This window comes from Temnothorax americanus, unplaced genomic scaffold (genome assembly GCF_048541705.1).
Source record: "Temnothorax americanus isolate GAGA-0224 unplaced genomic scaffold, ASM4854170v1 Scaffold229, whole genome shotgun sequence".
Taxonomy (NCBI): Eukaryota; Metazoa; Arthropoda; class Insecta; order Hymenoptera; family Formicidae; genus Temnothorax; species Temnothorax americanus.
Window position 1 is genome coordinate 46,797 of NW_027509370.1, and position 13,394 is coordinate 60,190.

The 13,394-nt window shown below is 30.8% G+C and overlaps 1 protein-coding gene across 2 annotated transcripts; it reads left to right on the forward strand.

Annotated features, from left to right (window-relative positions):
- The first annotated feature begins 309 nt into the window (after positions 1-309).
- Positions 310-1,664, forward strand: LOC143898264 (uncharacterized). Of its 2 annotated transcripts, none has more exons than XM_077407609.1 (2): positions 310-554; positions 1,078-1,664. In XM_077407609.1, the coding sequence occupies exons 1-2, from the start codon at positions 518-520 to the stop codon at positions 1,593-1,595; spliced, it is 555 nt and encodes a 184-aa protein (XP_077263735.1). In that variant the 5' UTR covers positions 310-517; the 3' UTR covers positions 1,596-1,664. The 2 variants fall into 2 exon arrangements, with proteins under 2 accessions (XP_077263735.1, XP_077263736.1); XM_077407610.1 differs by having other exon boundaries at positions 1,180-1,658.
- The last annotated feature ends 11,730 nt before the right edge of the window (positions 1,665-13,394 follow it).

Here is a 13,394-nt window from a genome sequence, read left to right on the forward strand (position 1 = left end):
CGATTGGTTTTTACGCTTAGATCCGAGAAAGAACCAAAGGCAAGAACCAATCGTATTAAAGAATCACTGAGCGCTCACTGAGCTGTTTTTTCCGCTGAACGCAACCATATTAATTGATGGAGCGCGCACACTGCCCTCTGAAGTCAGTTACAAGAAGCGACGCGGTAGCCAATAAACTTTTGGTACTTACGGAAAAGCGACACGTTGATTGGCTACCGCTTCGCTTCTTGCCGCGCAGTTCGGCGTAGTAGTGTTCCTCTAGTAAGAGTTAGAACACCATCTACCATTACAAGGGAAAAGTTAGTGGGAGTGAGACGAAACACATCTCGAAATATGAGAGTGGGGAGGCTGTCTCGATCTTTCGATGCCACGGTACGCATAATTTGCTGTTGCAAGCAAGAGCGGCCTTTTGTGCCTTGACATCGAAATCGCCATTGATTGAAAATCACTGACCGTATCATACCCTGCTGGGAGAGAGTGTCGAAGGTGTTCGTAGATAAAGCTAATTGGCTTTATCATGGCCAAGGCCAATAATAATTTCCTGATGAATAAAGGTATATATGTTATATTAATAATTGTATATTTGCATCGTTTCAGTATTTTCGACTTTTTTGATAACTGATTATTATAAATAATCATCTTTGTTGTGTATAACATGTTGCTTCGGATTCTTAATGTTATGTTTCTATTGGGTTGTATATTGATCTCATATTTTTTTACTTCTTTTTACGAGAGTTTAACTAATCGATGAAAGTAATGTAATATATTTGGCATAAATTTGCAAACTTTGGACTATTTATTTCTAAAACGGCTTAAAAAATAAAATACTGATATTCTATATTCTTCATTTATACATTTTAACAATAAGTTTTAATTTAGTATATTATTTATTACAAAATTCAAAATACGAAGAAATGTCTTTTGGTCGCACTTTTTATATCTATGCAAAATCCTAAAATAAATTACGTATTATAGAAGTTTCGTGTACGCTCTACTTTACGTTTATTACTTCTTTAATCGCATTTTTAGACGTTATTTTTGAGACTTAAAATACGTTTTAATTCATGTCCAATGTAGGCATAACATTACGGAGACGACCGGGAAAAGCGGCATTGCAGCGCTCTCGCGCGAAATGTAAACAGCGCAGAAAAGATCATTTGCTTGCTGTGACAATTGCAGAGAATGAGAATCCTCATCAGCCACAGCAGCAACAGGGACAACAACAAGGACAACCACAGGGACAACAACAGGGACAACAAGAAGAGCAACAACAGCAGCAACAACAGCAGCAACAACAGCAGCAACAACAGCCGCAACAACAGCAGCTGCAACTGCATAACGCGCGGATATTGGAGTTGCGTAGGCAAATGCACAACATAAGAAACCAAATTCGAGAGGAGTTAGGACAAGGTCCATATATTTATGGTGGTCGCGGTCGCGGACGCGATCGTGATCGTGATCGTGGTCGTGGTCGTGGTCGTGGTCGTGATCGCGGTCATGGCCGTGGCCGTGGCCGTGGCCGTGGCCGTGGCCGTGGCCGTGGCCATGGTCATGTCAACCAGATAATTATTTATCCCAAAAATCTTTATATATAACTATCTGTTTTTTACTGCATAATATTTTATTTTATATTTTTATATATATACTGTATAACTTTAAATAAATTAATAAATTGTAATTGTGTACATTTATTACATAAATATTTTATAAATACAATTAGGAAAAAAGTAATTCCTCGAAAAAATATCTCGCAAAAATGATTCCTTTAGTTTTTCTAAAACTAAATATATAATAATAAAAATATCTTGCTCTTGCACGGTCCGCACGTTTTTTTTTATAATTTTATGGTTTTTATATTTTCTCATGATTGTTATTTTAGTTATAGTTAATGTCTCATTTTATTTATTAACGCATTACTATTTTTTTCAATATGTTAAAATTACTTTTATATTTGTTAACTGATTAGAGTCTATTTGACAGATGTATTAAACATTTTATAATTAAATTATGATTATTTTATGATTTTAAATATGAAAATGAGTACATGAATATATATACAGTATATCTAAGTAGAAAAAGAAAAACAGTTAATCTTTATTCTTTAAGTAAAGAATAATTACATTTGTAAAAATTATAGTTCAACAAGCAGTCATATAAGTATTAAGGAAGTTATTTTGATATGTCATTTAATAATTAATAAAAAGGATAAAAGAAAAGGATATAAATTAAGACACAAATAAAAAGGTAAACATTTTATTTATCTGCACTTTATTTTTTTCTTATACATTATGTACAGAATAAGCAAGTAAATATTGCAGTTCACGCTCTTGTGCAGTCATTGCGCGAACGCTTTATCCATTTCATTTATCTGTACTTTATTTTCTTCTTATACATTATGTACAGAATAAGCAAGTGAATATTGCAGTTCACGCTCTTGTACAGTCATTGCGCGAATGCTTTATCCATTTCATTTATCTGTACTTATTTTCTTTTCATACATTATGTACAGATATTTAAAAAACAGTAATTCAGCGCTCTTCATTGACACTGTTAATTATAAATTTTACTACTGTTTTATCTTATGATCACTTAGTATCAAATGCAGTTCATGATATGAATTTCACTTGTAAATATTACGCGAACGCTAATTTAACCAAAAGTTTTTGAATAATAAATACATACAAAAAGATTATATAATAATAAATGCAGTTCACGAGTTTACAAGATCATTCCACGAACGCATTTTACTTGCTGTATATGATTGATTGTTCAATCTCTCATATGATCATTGCGCGAACGCAATATATAAATGTTTAATAATTTCTTTAGAGCTTTTAATATAATTTGTTAGAAGTAATATATACAATGATAATTTTGCAACTTACTTATGTTAACAATATACATATATATATATATATATATATATATATATATATATATATATGTTAGAATATTATATATATATATATATACATATATATATGTGTGTATGTATATATATTGTTAACATAAGTAATTTGTAAAATTTTCATGTTATATATTACTTCTAAAAAATTATAGCAAAAAAGTTCCAAAAAAATTATTAAACATATTAATGTACTTTTATAAAATTACTATGCAATATATAAAATAACATGTGGACTAGCAATATAATTCTCATTTAAAACTTTTTCTGTATCTTTGCAGTCGTCATATTGTATCCATTTATTACGTCGATAACTAATAGCGGTGTAGTGTCCAATAACTTGATCCATTGAATGTCTGGTTTGCTCTGCAGGTGCTTTAAAGTTGACCATTCCAGCGAGACTGTATTCATCCGTCATGAATGAAAATTTGACTTTTTTGGTATATCTTTCAGTTGTACAGCATACTGTTCTCCCGCACCAGAAGTAGAATATGTCTCCATTAAGATAAATTGTCCTGAAAATTAAAGAAGTAAATTTAATTTTTTAAATAAATTTTATTAATATCAATCAAGTTTGAATTTGTATCTGTTCTTCTTTTCTATTGTTTAATCTTATTATATTTTTTAATTATACTCTGTATTGTGTTGTTTTCACATTAAAGAACTTAAATTAATAATCAAAATTTAAAACAGTAATTTTATTTTGTTATTAAATTTTATTAATTTAAAGATTACTTTTATTTTAAACTTAATTTGAAGAAAAGATAGAGTGCAAATTGAAACTTTGTATCGTGTACATGTATTTATTTTTAAAACATTTTTAAGTAATAATAAGTTAAATAATAAAAGAGTTAAGTAATAATAAATTCCAAATGTAATAAAAAATGTTTCTCAGATATCATTAAATAATTTGAAAATTTGTATTTTATACAGGGTGAGGCATCTAAAACAGGTTACCTGAATAACTCGCCTGCTTTTAATAACTCGGAAGACATAATCTGAGGTAAATAATTTTTTGTAGGTGGAGTTGTAGAGAAAATGCAAAGATCAACTTCGTCTTTTAAATAGAATTGTATGATTTTTATACATAATATAATTCTACTACTTATTCTGCATATAAAAGTATTAAGGTAGTTACCAAAAAATTAATAGTTTACGAGATATTTTAAATTTTATTTTAACACATTTTGATGTAAAATATAAAATATTTCATAAATTATTTATTTTTTGGTAACTGTACCTTAACACTTTTATGTTCGGAATAATAAGATAAATCAATTACTGTAAAGAAAATACATTGTTGTTTTGCAAAAAAGATATGTAGTTGCATATTACAAATTGCATAATTTTCTTTTGTAAAACAATGTGTTTTCTTTACACCAATTGATTTATCTTATTATTATGTATATAAAAGTGTTAAGATACAGTTATCGATAAATGAATAGTTTACAAGATATTTCATATTTCATGTTAAAATATACCAGAATAAAATATAAAATATCTCGTAAACTATTAATTTTTTAGTAACTGTACCTTAACACTTATATGTACAGAATAATAAGACGAATCAATTGGTGTGAAACAAACACATTGTTGCTTTACAAAAAAAAATTATGCAATTTGTAATATGCAACTACATATCTTTTTTGCAAAGCAACAATATATTTTCTTTACACTAATTAATTTATCTTATTATTCTGAACATAAAAGTGTTAAGGTACAATTACCGAAAAATAAATAATTTATGAGATATTTTATATTTTACATTAAAATGTGTCATAATAAAATTTAAAATATCTCGTAAACTATTCATTTTTTTACAATTTTACCTTAAATATACTTTTATATGCAGAATAATTAAAAAAATCATATTAGGTAAAAAAATCATACAATTCTATTAAAAAAATGAAGTTGACCTTTGCATCTCTTCCACATCTCCACTCACAAGAAAATTATTGACCTCAGATTATGTACCTCTTGAAATCAAGCAAAATTAGTCTGATGCATTTATTTCTATTTCACCAAAAACATGCAAGTTATTCAATTCAGATAGCCTGTTTTAAATGTCTCATTCTGTATTTTATTTTAATAAATTAACATAATAAACATAAATACATACCTATTTCAGATATTGTAGTGCTTTCCAATCCGTCACAATTTGGTTGAGTACATAAACGAAATCCTTGAATTGTAATATCCTCTTCGATTTGATTGATATTATTTTCTAATAATGTTTCCAGTTTAACCTGCACCAGTGGTAATGTTTTTATTCTCTGAGGACAACCTTTTTCACATTTGGATATTTCCTTGAATGATACATAGTTCTGAAACAAATTTTTACACAAATAGCCAATTGTTACTTCACAATTAATAAGGATACAATTATTTGGTAATATTTTGCTTGAAAATATTTCTTTTAAAATCATTGCACGAAATCTATACGATGATCTTTTTGTACCGTGTGATACCATTTCATTAATTAATTCGAAAAATTTAAAATCTGTTTCATTATATACTAGATCTTTAATTGTCTTTGTATCAAAATAAGCAGCAATAAATAATTGTAATATGCTATCAAATGAACAAGTATTTCTTAAGGAATAATGGTACTTTCCAATTTTAATTGATTTTAAAGATATATTAGTACCATTTTTAATTATTGGTATTTTACGTATATTAGTATCTAATAAAAATTTATGTTGTATACTATCTTTTTGTAAATATTTTCCTTTAGATTTTGTGCCCGTTGTAGCCAAACCTCTCCAATCTTCAACTTCTTTCGTTGCAATTATATCTTGAAGATTGTTTATGTTGTGACAGTCCATACATATTCGCTGCTGTCCATATCCTTTTTCTCCAATTGGTATAGAACATCCATCCAGGGCATGTACAAATTTTTTGCACACATAACATGTATGTCCACCGGTCGGTTCATGTCCATTTTCACAAGCTGGACATTTTTTCTTGTTTCTTATATTATCTTCTCTGACAATTTCATTATTATCTTGATTTAGATTAATATTTTCTTCTACTCTTATATCTTTTGGACTTGGAATATTTTCTTCTACTCTTATATCTCTTAAATCAGAATTTTTAGTATTTGCATGTGCTATTTTTAAGCGACCGCTTATGAAATCCATATGCTTTATCACAAATTCATCTGCACGCATAGGTGTCTGCTCTGTCTTTAACATAATATTTTTTATTATATTAAAATCACCTTCTACGGAAGCACTGCTGGCAGGTATTCTACCATAGCCAAAGTTATCTCGATATATGCAAGACCATAAAGGTAGCAATTTGACATCTTTCATAACATAATCAGCTAATTTTGGTAAATAATGAGCATTTTCTCTGTCTCCCTCATTATCAGCCAATAAAATTTTAACTTTATCATTTATATTTTGTATCCAATGACTCCACTTATTAAAACTGTTTTCTTCGTCTTCTACATCATTATATTTTTCTATATTATCAGTAGTAACATCTTCTGAATATTGGGTAAAAAGATTTTTCATTTTTATCTTATATTCTTCACAAATTGTTTTTTCATTTTCTCCTGTGTTACCTTCTGTTTCACTTTGAGTAATAATTAGAATTCCTTTTAATATTTCAGCTGCAGCCTCAATATCTTGACATAAAATTAATTACCCTATTATATGTAAATAAAATTGTTTGATGCGTGGACGTGAATCTTTTAAAAAGTTTGCATATTTTTTTATAAAGTGCGCTACATCAATACGTATGTAACAGGCAGGTAAATTACCTTCTTTACAAGCGTCTGCATATTCGTCAAGCGTAGAGTAATTGGTAAAACTTCGTATAGCTGCAGTTAATAATGCACGTGAAAAATCACATACAACTTCACGTGGTCGTGGTGCACCGGATCGTATCCATTCCATCAGCCAATAATGAATGGAATTTGTTTTATGTCTTTCAGACAACATCTGTGTTACTGGAAAAAGTCCACTTTTTTCAGAATTAACTACACAATTGTATAAAAATATACTTCCAGTCTTTGATTTATCAGGCCTTTTAATTTTTTTTATAATACTTCCAGTTGCATCAAGGTAAATACAAGCTTTCTCATCTAATGTGTATGTTCTATATACATCCAATTGAAAATTTGGCCAATAATGTACAAAAAATGGATTTAAACCAATATTATGAATAACATTCTTGAATGGACCTAATTGCATAATTTCTAAAGCCTTTATTGAATTCTTATCAAAATAACTTTTTTCCTTAATGTTTTGTTTAGCAACTCGTAAAACATTTGCGTCAAATAAATGCGGAGGTTCAATATCATCATGACTTTGCATTAATTTTTCTGCCATATTGACTCTATATTTCATTACACTTTTCCCTTCTAATTCGTTCACAACAGCTTGTCTAACCGGATTTCTTAAATATCGCTTTCCACAACGTCCTCCTTTTTCTCCTTCAATAAACTTACATTTTATTTTTGTAATTAGCTCATTTGTATTATTAATATTGCATTTTATTAATGAGCCACATTTGCATGAACCATACGCGTATCCCGATTCTCCATTGCTGATTAATTTATGTCGTTTAAAATTAAATCCACATGACAGTTTTACACTTTCCCAAATTTTCTCAGTAAATACTTGCTGCCACATACCGGGTTGCAATACAGTATATTGACGCGTTGAAAGAGGTCGACCTTTTTCTTTTCGCCTGTATGTTTTATGAATTATCATGGCATCAAAATCAGCCTTTGCCATGGTAATAGTAAATGTTAATACACCATCAACATTATTAACGGGCAAATCAGAATTGTTTATCGTAGAATTATTTACGGTTGATTCATTCCTAGAAACATTAGCAATGCTCGATACTTCTAAACTATGCTGTTCGATAGTGTCTGTTGGCTGATAAGGAGAGACAGAGGGACGGTCAGTTAATTTATCTCTTACGTGATATTTATTGCACGAAACAAATGTATATAACGAACTTGGCGTCATCCGATTTTCTAATTCTCTTGCTATTGTTATCCAAATAGCATCGGTTTTCGAAATAATTTTCTGACCGTCCACTATCAAGCGGTCTTTATAATTCATTAATATATCAATTACAGCATGCTTATCCGTTTTTGCTGGTCTTCCACGTGCAGGCATGATGACAATACAATGTTTTTAATGCAAAATATCGCAATCACTTTCGAGCACACTAAGATACGAATGAAACAAAAATAATATGTATAAAAAACGAAAAAATAATAGGATAAAATAAAAAATAGAAAATAAAATGTAAGTAATAAACGAAAAATTAAATTAAGGACTGAAAAAAAATAGAAAAATAATAAACTATAAACGAAAGTCAATAACTCAACACGATAAAGTAAACGCGAATAACTCCCGTGTTAACACTACCGCTGTCGCGCAAAGACTGACCTGAAAACGTCGTATCCAGAGAAACGGAAAAATCAAAAACAAATCAAAACACCGCGAGACCTATTGCGCAATATTTATTACTTCAAAGTCGCTTTGTCAAGATGCCGCGGCGCCGCGGCGCGGCACCAACAATGCCATGTGGCCGAGAGAGCATTCTCCTCAACTATCAAAAACAACTTCGCTTGAACTTGTGTGTGTCCATGAGTCTTCAGATAACACATGCAAATTTAATTACAAAATACCCTATACACACCTATTCTGTCACAGCCATATGGCTAGATCAAATAAACAGGCAAAAATTATAACAAAATAATTCTATTCTATCGTCAAAGAATTAGGTGCTCGCGTGTTTTTGGTCCCAAAATAATCCTAAGACATTGTACTTTAAGAAAACATTACAATTCGAATTTAGTGCTAGCTGCAAAAGGTTGAAATCAATTAATTAACTCATGGAGCGCGCGCGCAGCACTCTTCAATTCGTTACTGCATCGTCAAAGAATTAGGTGCTCGCGTGTTTTTTGTCCCAAAATAATCCTAAGACATTGTACTTTAAGAAAACATTACAATTCGAATTTAGTGCTAGCTGTATAGCGTTGAAATTAATTAATTTATCCATGGAGCGCGCGCGCCGCGCTCTATAATTCGTTACTGCATCGTCAAGGAATTAAATGCTCGCGTGTTTTTGGTTCCAAAATAATCCTAAGACATTGTACTTTAAGAAAACATTACAATTCGAATTTAGTGCTAGCTGCAAAGGGTTGAAATCAATTAATTCACTCATGGAGCGCGCGCGCAGCACTCTTCAATTCGTTACTGCATCGTCAAAGAATTAGGTGCTCGCGTGATTATGGTCTTAAAATAATCCTGAGATATTGTACTTTAAGAAAATATTACAATTCGAATTTAGTGCTAGCTGTATAGCGTTGAAATTAATTAATTTATCCATGGAACGCGCGCGCCGCGCTCTATAATTCGTTACAGAATCGTCAAAGAATTAGGTGCTCGCGTGTTTTTGGTTCCAAAATAATCCTGAGACATTGTACTTTAAGAAAATATTACAATTTGAATTTAGTGCTAGCTGCAAAGGGTTGAAATCAATTAATTAACTCATGAAGCGCGCGCGCAGCGCTCTAAAGTTCCTTACAGAATCGTCAAAAAATTAGGTGCTCGCGTGATTATGGTCTTAAAATAATCCCGAGACATTGTACTTTAAGAAAATATCACGATTTGAATTTAGTGCTAGCTGTATAGCGTTGAAATTAATTAATTTATCCATGGAGCGCGCGCGCTGCGCTCTATAATTCGTTACAGAATCGTCAAAAAATTAGGTGCTCGCGTGATTATGGTCTTAAAATAATCCCGAGACATTGTACTTTAAGAAAATATCACGATTTGAATTTAGTGCTAGCTGTATAGCGTTGAAATTAATTAATTTATTCATGGAGCGCGCGCTGTATTGATTAATTAATTAATTTCAACACTAAGCTGCTAACACTAAATTCGAATCGTGATATTCTTTTAAAGTACAATGTCTGAGAATTATTTTAATACTATAATCATGCGAGCAACTAATTCGTAGACGATCAGATGACGGAACTTTGTGCTCAGCGCCAACGGCTGGTCTAAGTTAATTATTGTAATTGTTTTACTGTTAGCAATGAACTCAGATTTGGGAAATATATGTTTTCGATCATTATAGTAACGAATATATTTATGCAGCAATCTTTTCAAGTGTTAGTGTCGACCGCGACGGTTCTGTGTTCAATATATAATGGTATATTTAAATAAATGTTATAATCTGTCAACATTTTATCGTTTTTTTAGAGCACTTAATTAGCACTTAATTAGCACTAAATTATAGTGTACTTATCTTCTCTGTAGGACCATTTTCTGATATGGGGGGGGGGTCCAGCTTTATGGCAAGCTGGACCCCCCCATTTTTTACGCGATTTTCTGCTAAACGGTTCGAGCACCAAAATTCGGACTAGGGCACTTAATTAGCACCTAAATAGCACTAAATTTTTGACCTAGTGCGAACTTGATTTGCGCTGGTGGGGGGTCCAGCTTAATAGAGGTAAATATTGGTGCCCATGATGACGGCTCATCTGATGCAAACGAAAATAGCGACCGAGGTTAAAAAACTCATTTATCTTACTATTATAATATTATGTACTGGATGTGCAATTTTATTATTTTTTATATTATTTAAACTTAATACACCATCCCAAGGAGAACAGAAAAACATTATATGTCAACCAAATTGATGTTACTTTATTTATTTTTTTAATTTTTAAAATCAATTTTATCAATTTGATTTTCTGTTTTCCTTGGAATTTATTATTTTTGGAATCTCGATTATTTCATATTTGAGGGGAATCTTTTTTGAATGAAATATTAACGGTGATGAGAAAAGGCGGTTTAAAATGTATTTAGAGCTGTAATATCAGGCACTGTGAGCTTATCACGGAAAATATAGATAATAGATAAACAGTAATAAGATAACTGCTGACACGAAAAAAGAGAAAACTGAAATTGCAAATTGAACATTGTGAACCAGATGTGTACAGAATGTTGATCCGGACGAATGGTTGTTCATGCTCGCTGGTTTCAACTTTCGACCAATATACGTAATTTTCGTTCGTAGCGACACTGATGATCGAGTACATGGCTTAAGTTTGACGCAAATTCTAAGTATATTTTCGAGTCGAGATATTTCGCGAATCTCCATTTTCGTAGAGGGTTCCATCGTCAGCTGAATATCGAGAGACAGATTTCGCAATTTTATAAAATGTAATGTAAATGTATTTGCGCTATCATACTCGCGAGTTTAGCTTATCATGGGCTTTGCAAGTTCTTTTCTCGTATTACGAAATGTAATTCATTTCGCGTATACAACTCTACGATTCTGGAAAATTTACACATTCTTGATTGCGTACGCCATAAATATGACTCGTCAATATAACATGAAAAAAAGAAATATTTAGGTAAACGTAACACGATCTTTTTTGTGTCACTGTTAATGTAAAGATACTGTAATGAATTAAGCTAATGTGCGATCTTGTTGATCAAATAATCTGTCGCCCACTGCATATTAATTCGATCGATCGGAATCGCATACGATTGCGTCATAGTCTAATATTACGGTCCCCTTTCATTTTATTATCTACTTTAATATACAAACGTAAATGGGTTCAATGTAATAACCATTGTTTCGCCAAACAATCTAATCCGCGAAATGTTCCCATTTACAAAGTACGAAAAATCTGCTCTTATTCTATTAGCTTCTCCTGTTTTACTTACGGCTATTCTTTGAAAATTCTTTTGGCAATATTACATAGACTAAGAAGAAAATATTTTGTCTTACTGCGTTGTAATTGGAAACGTCGATAGATCCATTTTATGGAGTCTATTTTGCGAAATGTATTTTATTCAGCTTTCGAAAAAGTCAATAAGCTAATAAGTTGCTAATAAGCAAGCGTTCAAATCTTTTGATTTTATAAAAATTTTACAAACTATTCTATTCCAATCAAAAATTATTTCTAACCAAAAATTCTTACTGATCTTTAAATGTGATCGATGCACGATGTTCGTACATTTTACCCATACAAAAACTTGTAAACGAAAACTTGTCCATTAATATTAATATTAAAAATCGACAAATTTGCGTGCTGTATTTGACTCTTTCTAAAGAATGATGTTTATGAGAAGTATATAAACTTAGAAAAAAGTGGGCTTAAAAAAATAAAAAAAATGAAGAGAAAGAAACATTAATTAGCAATGTTATGTGAGCAGACTGAAGAACGTGGTAATTTTGTAATATTTACCTCTCTTGCAGTCATACCTATATATTGCCTATATTCTAAATTACAGACTTGTATCCTTTTCTGAAAAAAATGCTGGAAAATAAGTTAATGAGTATGTTCGTGGCGCGTTTTACAGTTGCAAGTTGCCAAAGTAAACATTTTTTACTTTGGTATATTTTACTACGTCTTCACGTCTGTGCTCCATGAGGTATATCCAAGTGCGGTTTCCACAACTAATCTTGGATATAACAAGGAGTGCCCTTGATATATGAAAGTAAGCGAGTATAATTCGTGCGACGTAGAAATACCTACGGAAGATTTCGGAAGTATAATTGTTAACATATCCGGGTATATGCAAGAATTGCGGAGAATTTTTTTTAAGCACAAATAAAAATTGATTATATGGTCCATTAGACGGTCATAGTAAGATCTTAGTGCAAAAATAATATTTCTTGTGATTTTTAAATACATTTTCTGATTTTTCGATAAGTGTACACGTTGTGTTACTTTCGGTCTCAACGCAGCTCTTAAATTGAATCAATTGGATCTTTCTCCTCCTCCCTCCCTCCCCTCCTTCTCCTTCTCTTTCCCCTCCTTTTTCTTCTTCTCCTCCTCCCTCCCTCCCTTCCCTCTTCCTCCTTCTCCACCCTCCTCTCCTCCCCCTCCCCCTCCTCCTCCTCCTCCTCCTCCTCCTACTCCTCCTACTCCTTCTTGACAATCAATTTAATGTGTGATATTACTTTTCTGATTCAATTTAAGAGCTGTGTTGAGACTGATAGTAACCGCGTATCAGTTCGAAGAATTAGGAAATATATTTAAAAATCACACATGAAACATTATTTCAGCATAAAGGTCTTGCTATGACCATCTATATGGTCCTTGCTCAATTTTTAATTGCGTTATACAAACAGCGGTCTTGTCAATGCCTTAAAATAAAAGTTAAATTTTTTTTCTTTCTTATATGTATTTTATTTTGAACTGCAAATGTTTATTTTGTTATATATTATATATACAATGTGTACAATATGTACAAAAAATAATATTTAGTAATAAAAAATCAAATATAACAAATTTTTAAAATTATTAAAAAATCCTTTTAATGTAAACGTTTCCCAAATATTAAAAAAACATTTTTTTTATGTTAAAACAAACGTTTATTAAACGTTAAAATAATATTTTTCTAAACGTTAAAATAATATTTTTCTAAACGTTAAAATAATATTTTTTAAACGTTAAAATAATATTATTTTAAACGTTAAAAAAAATGTTTTT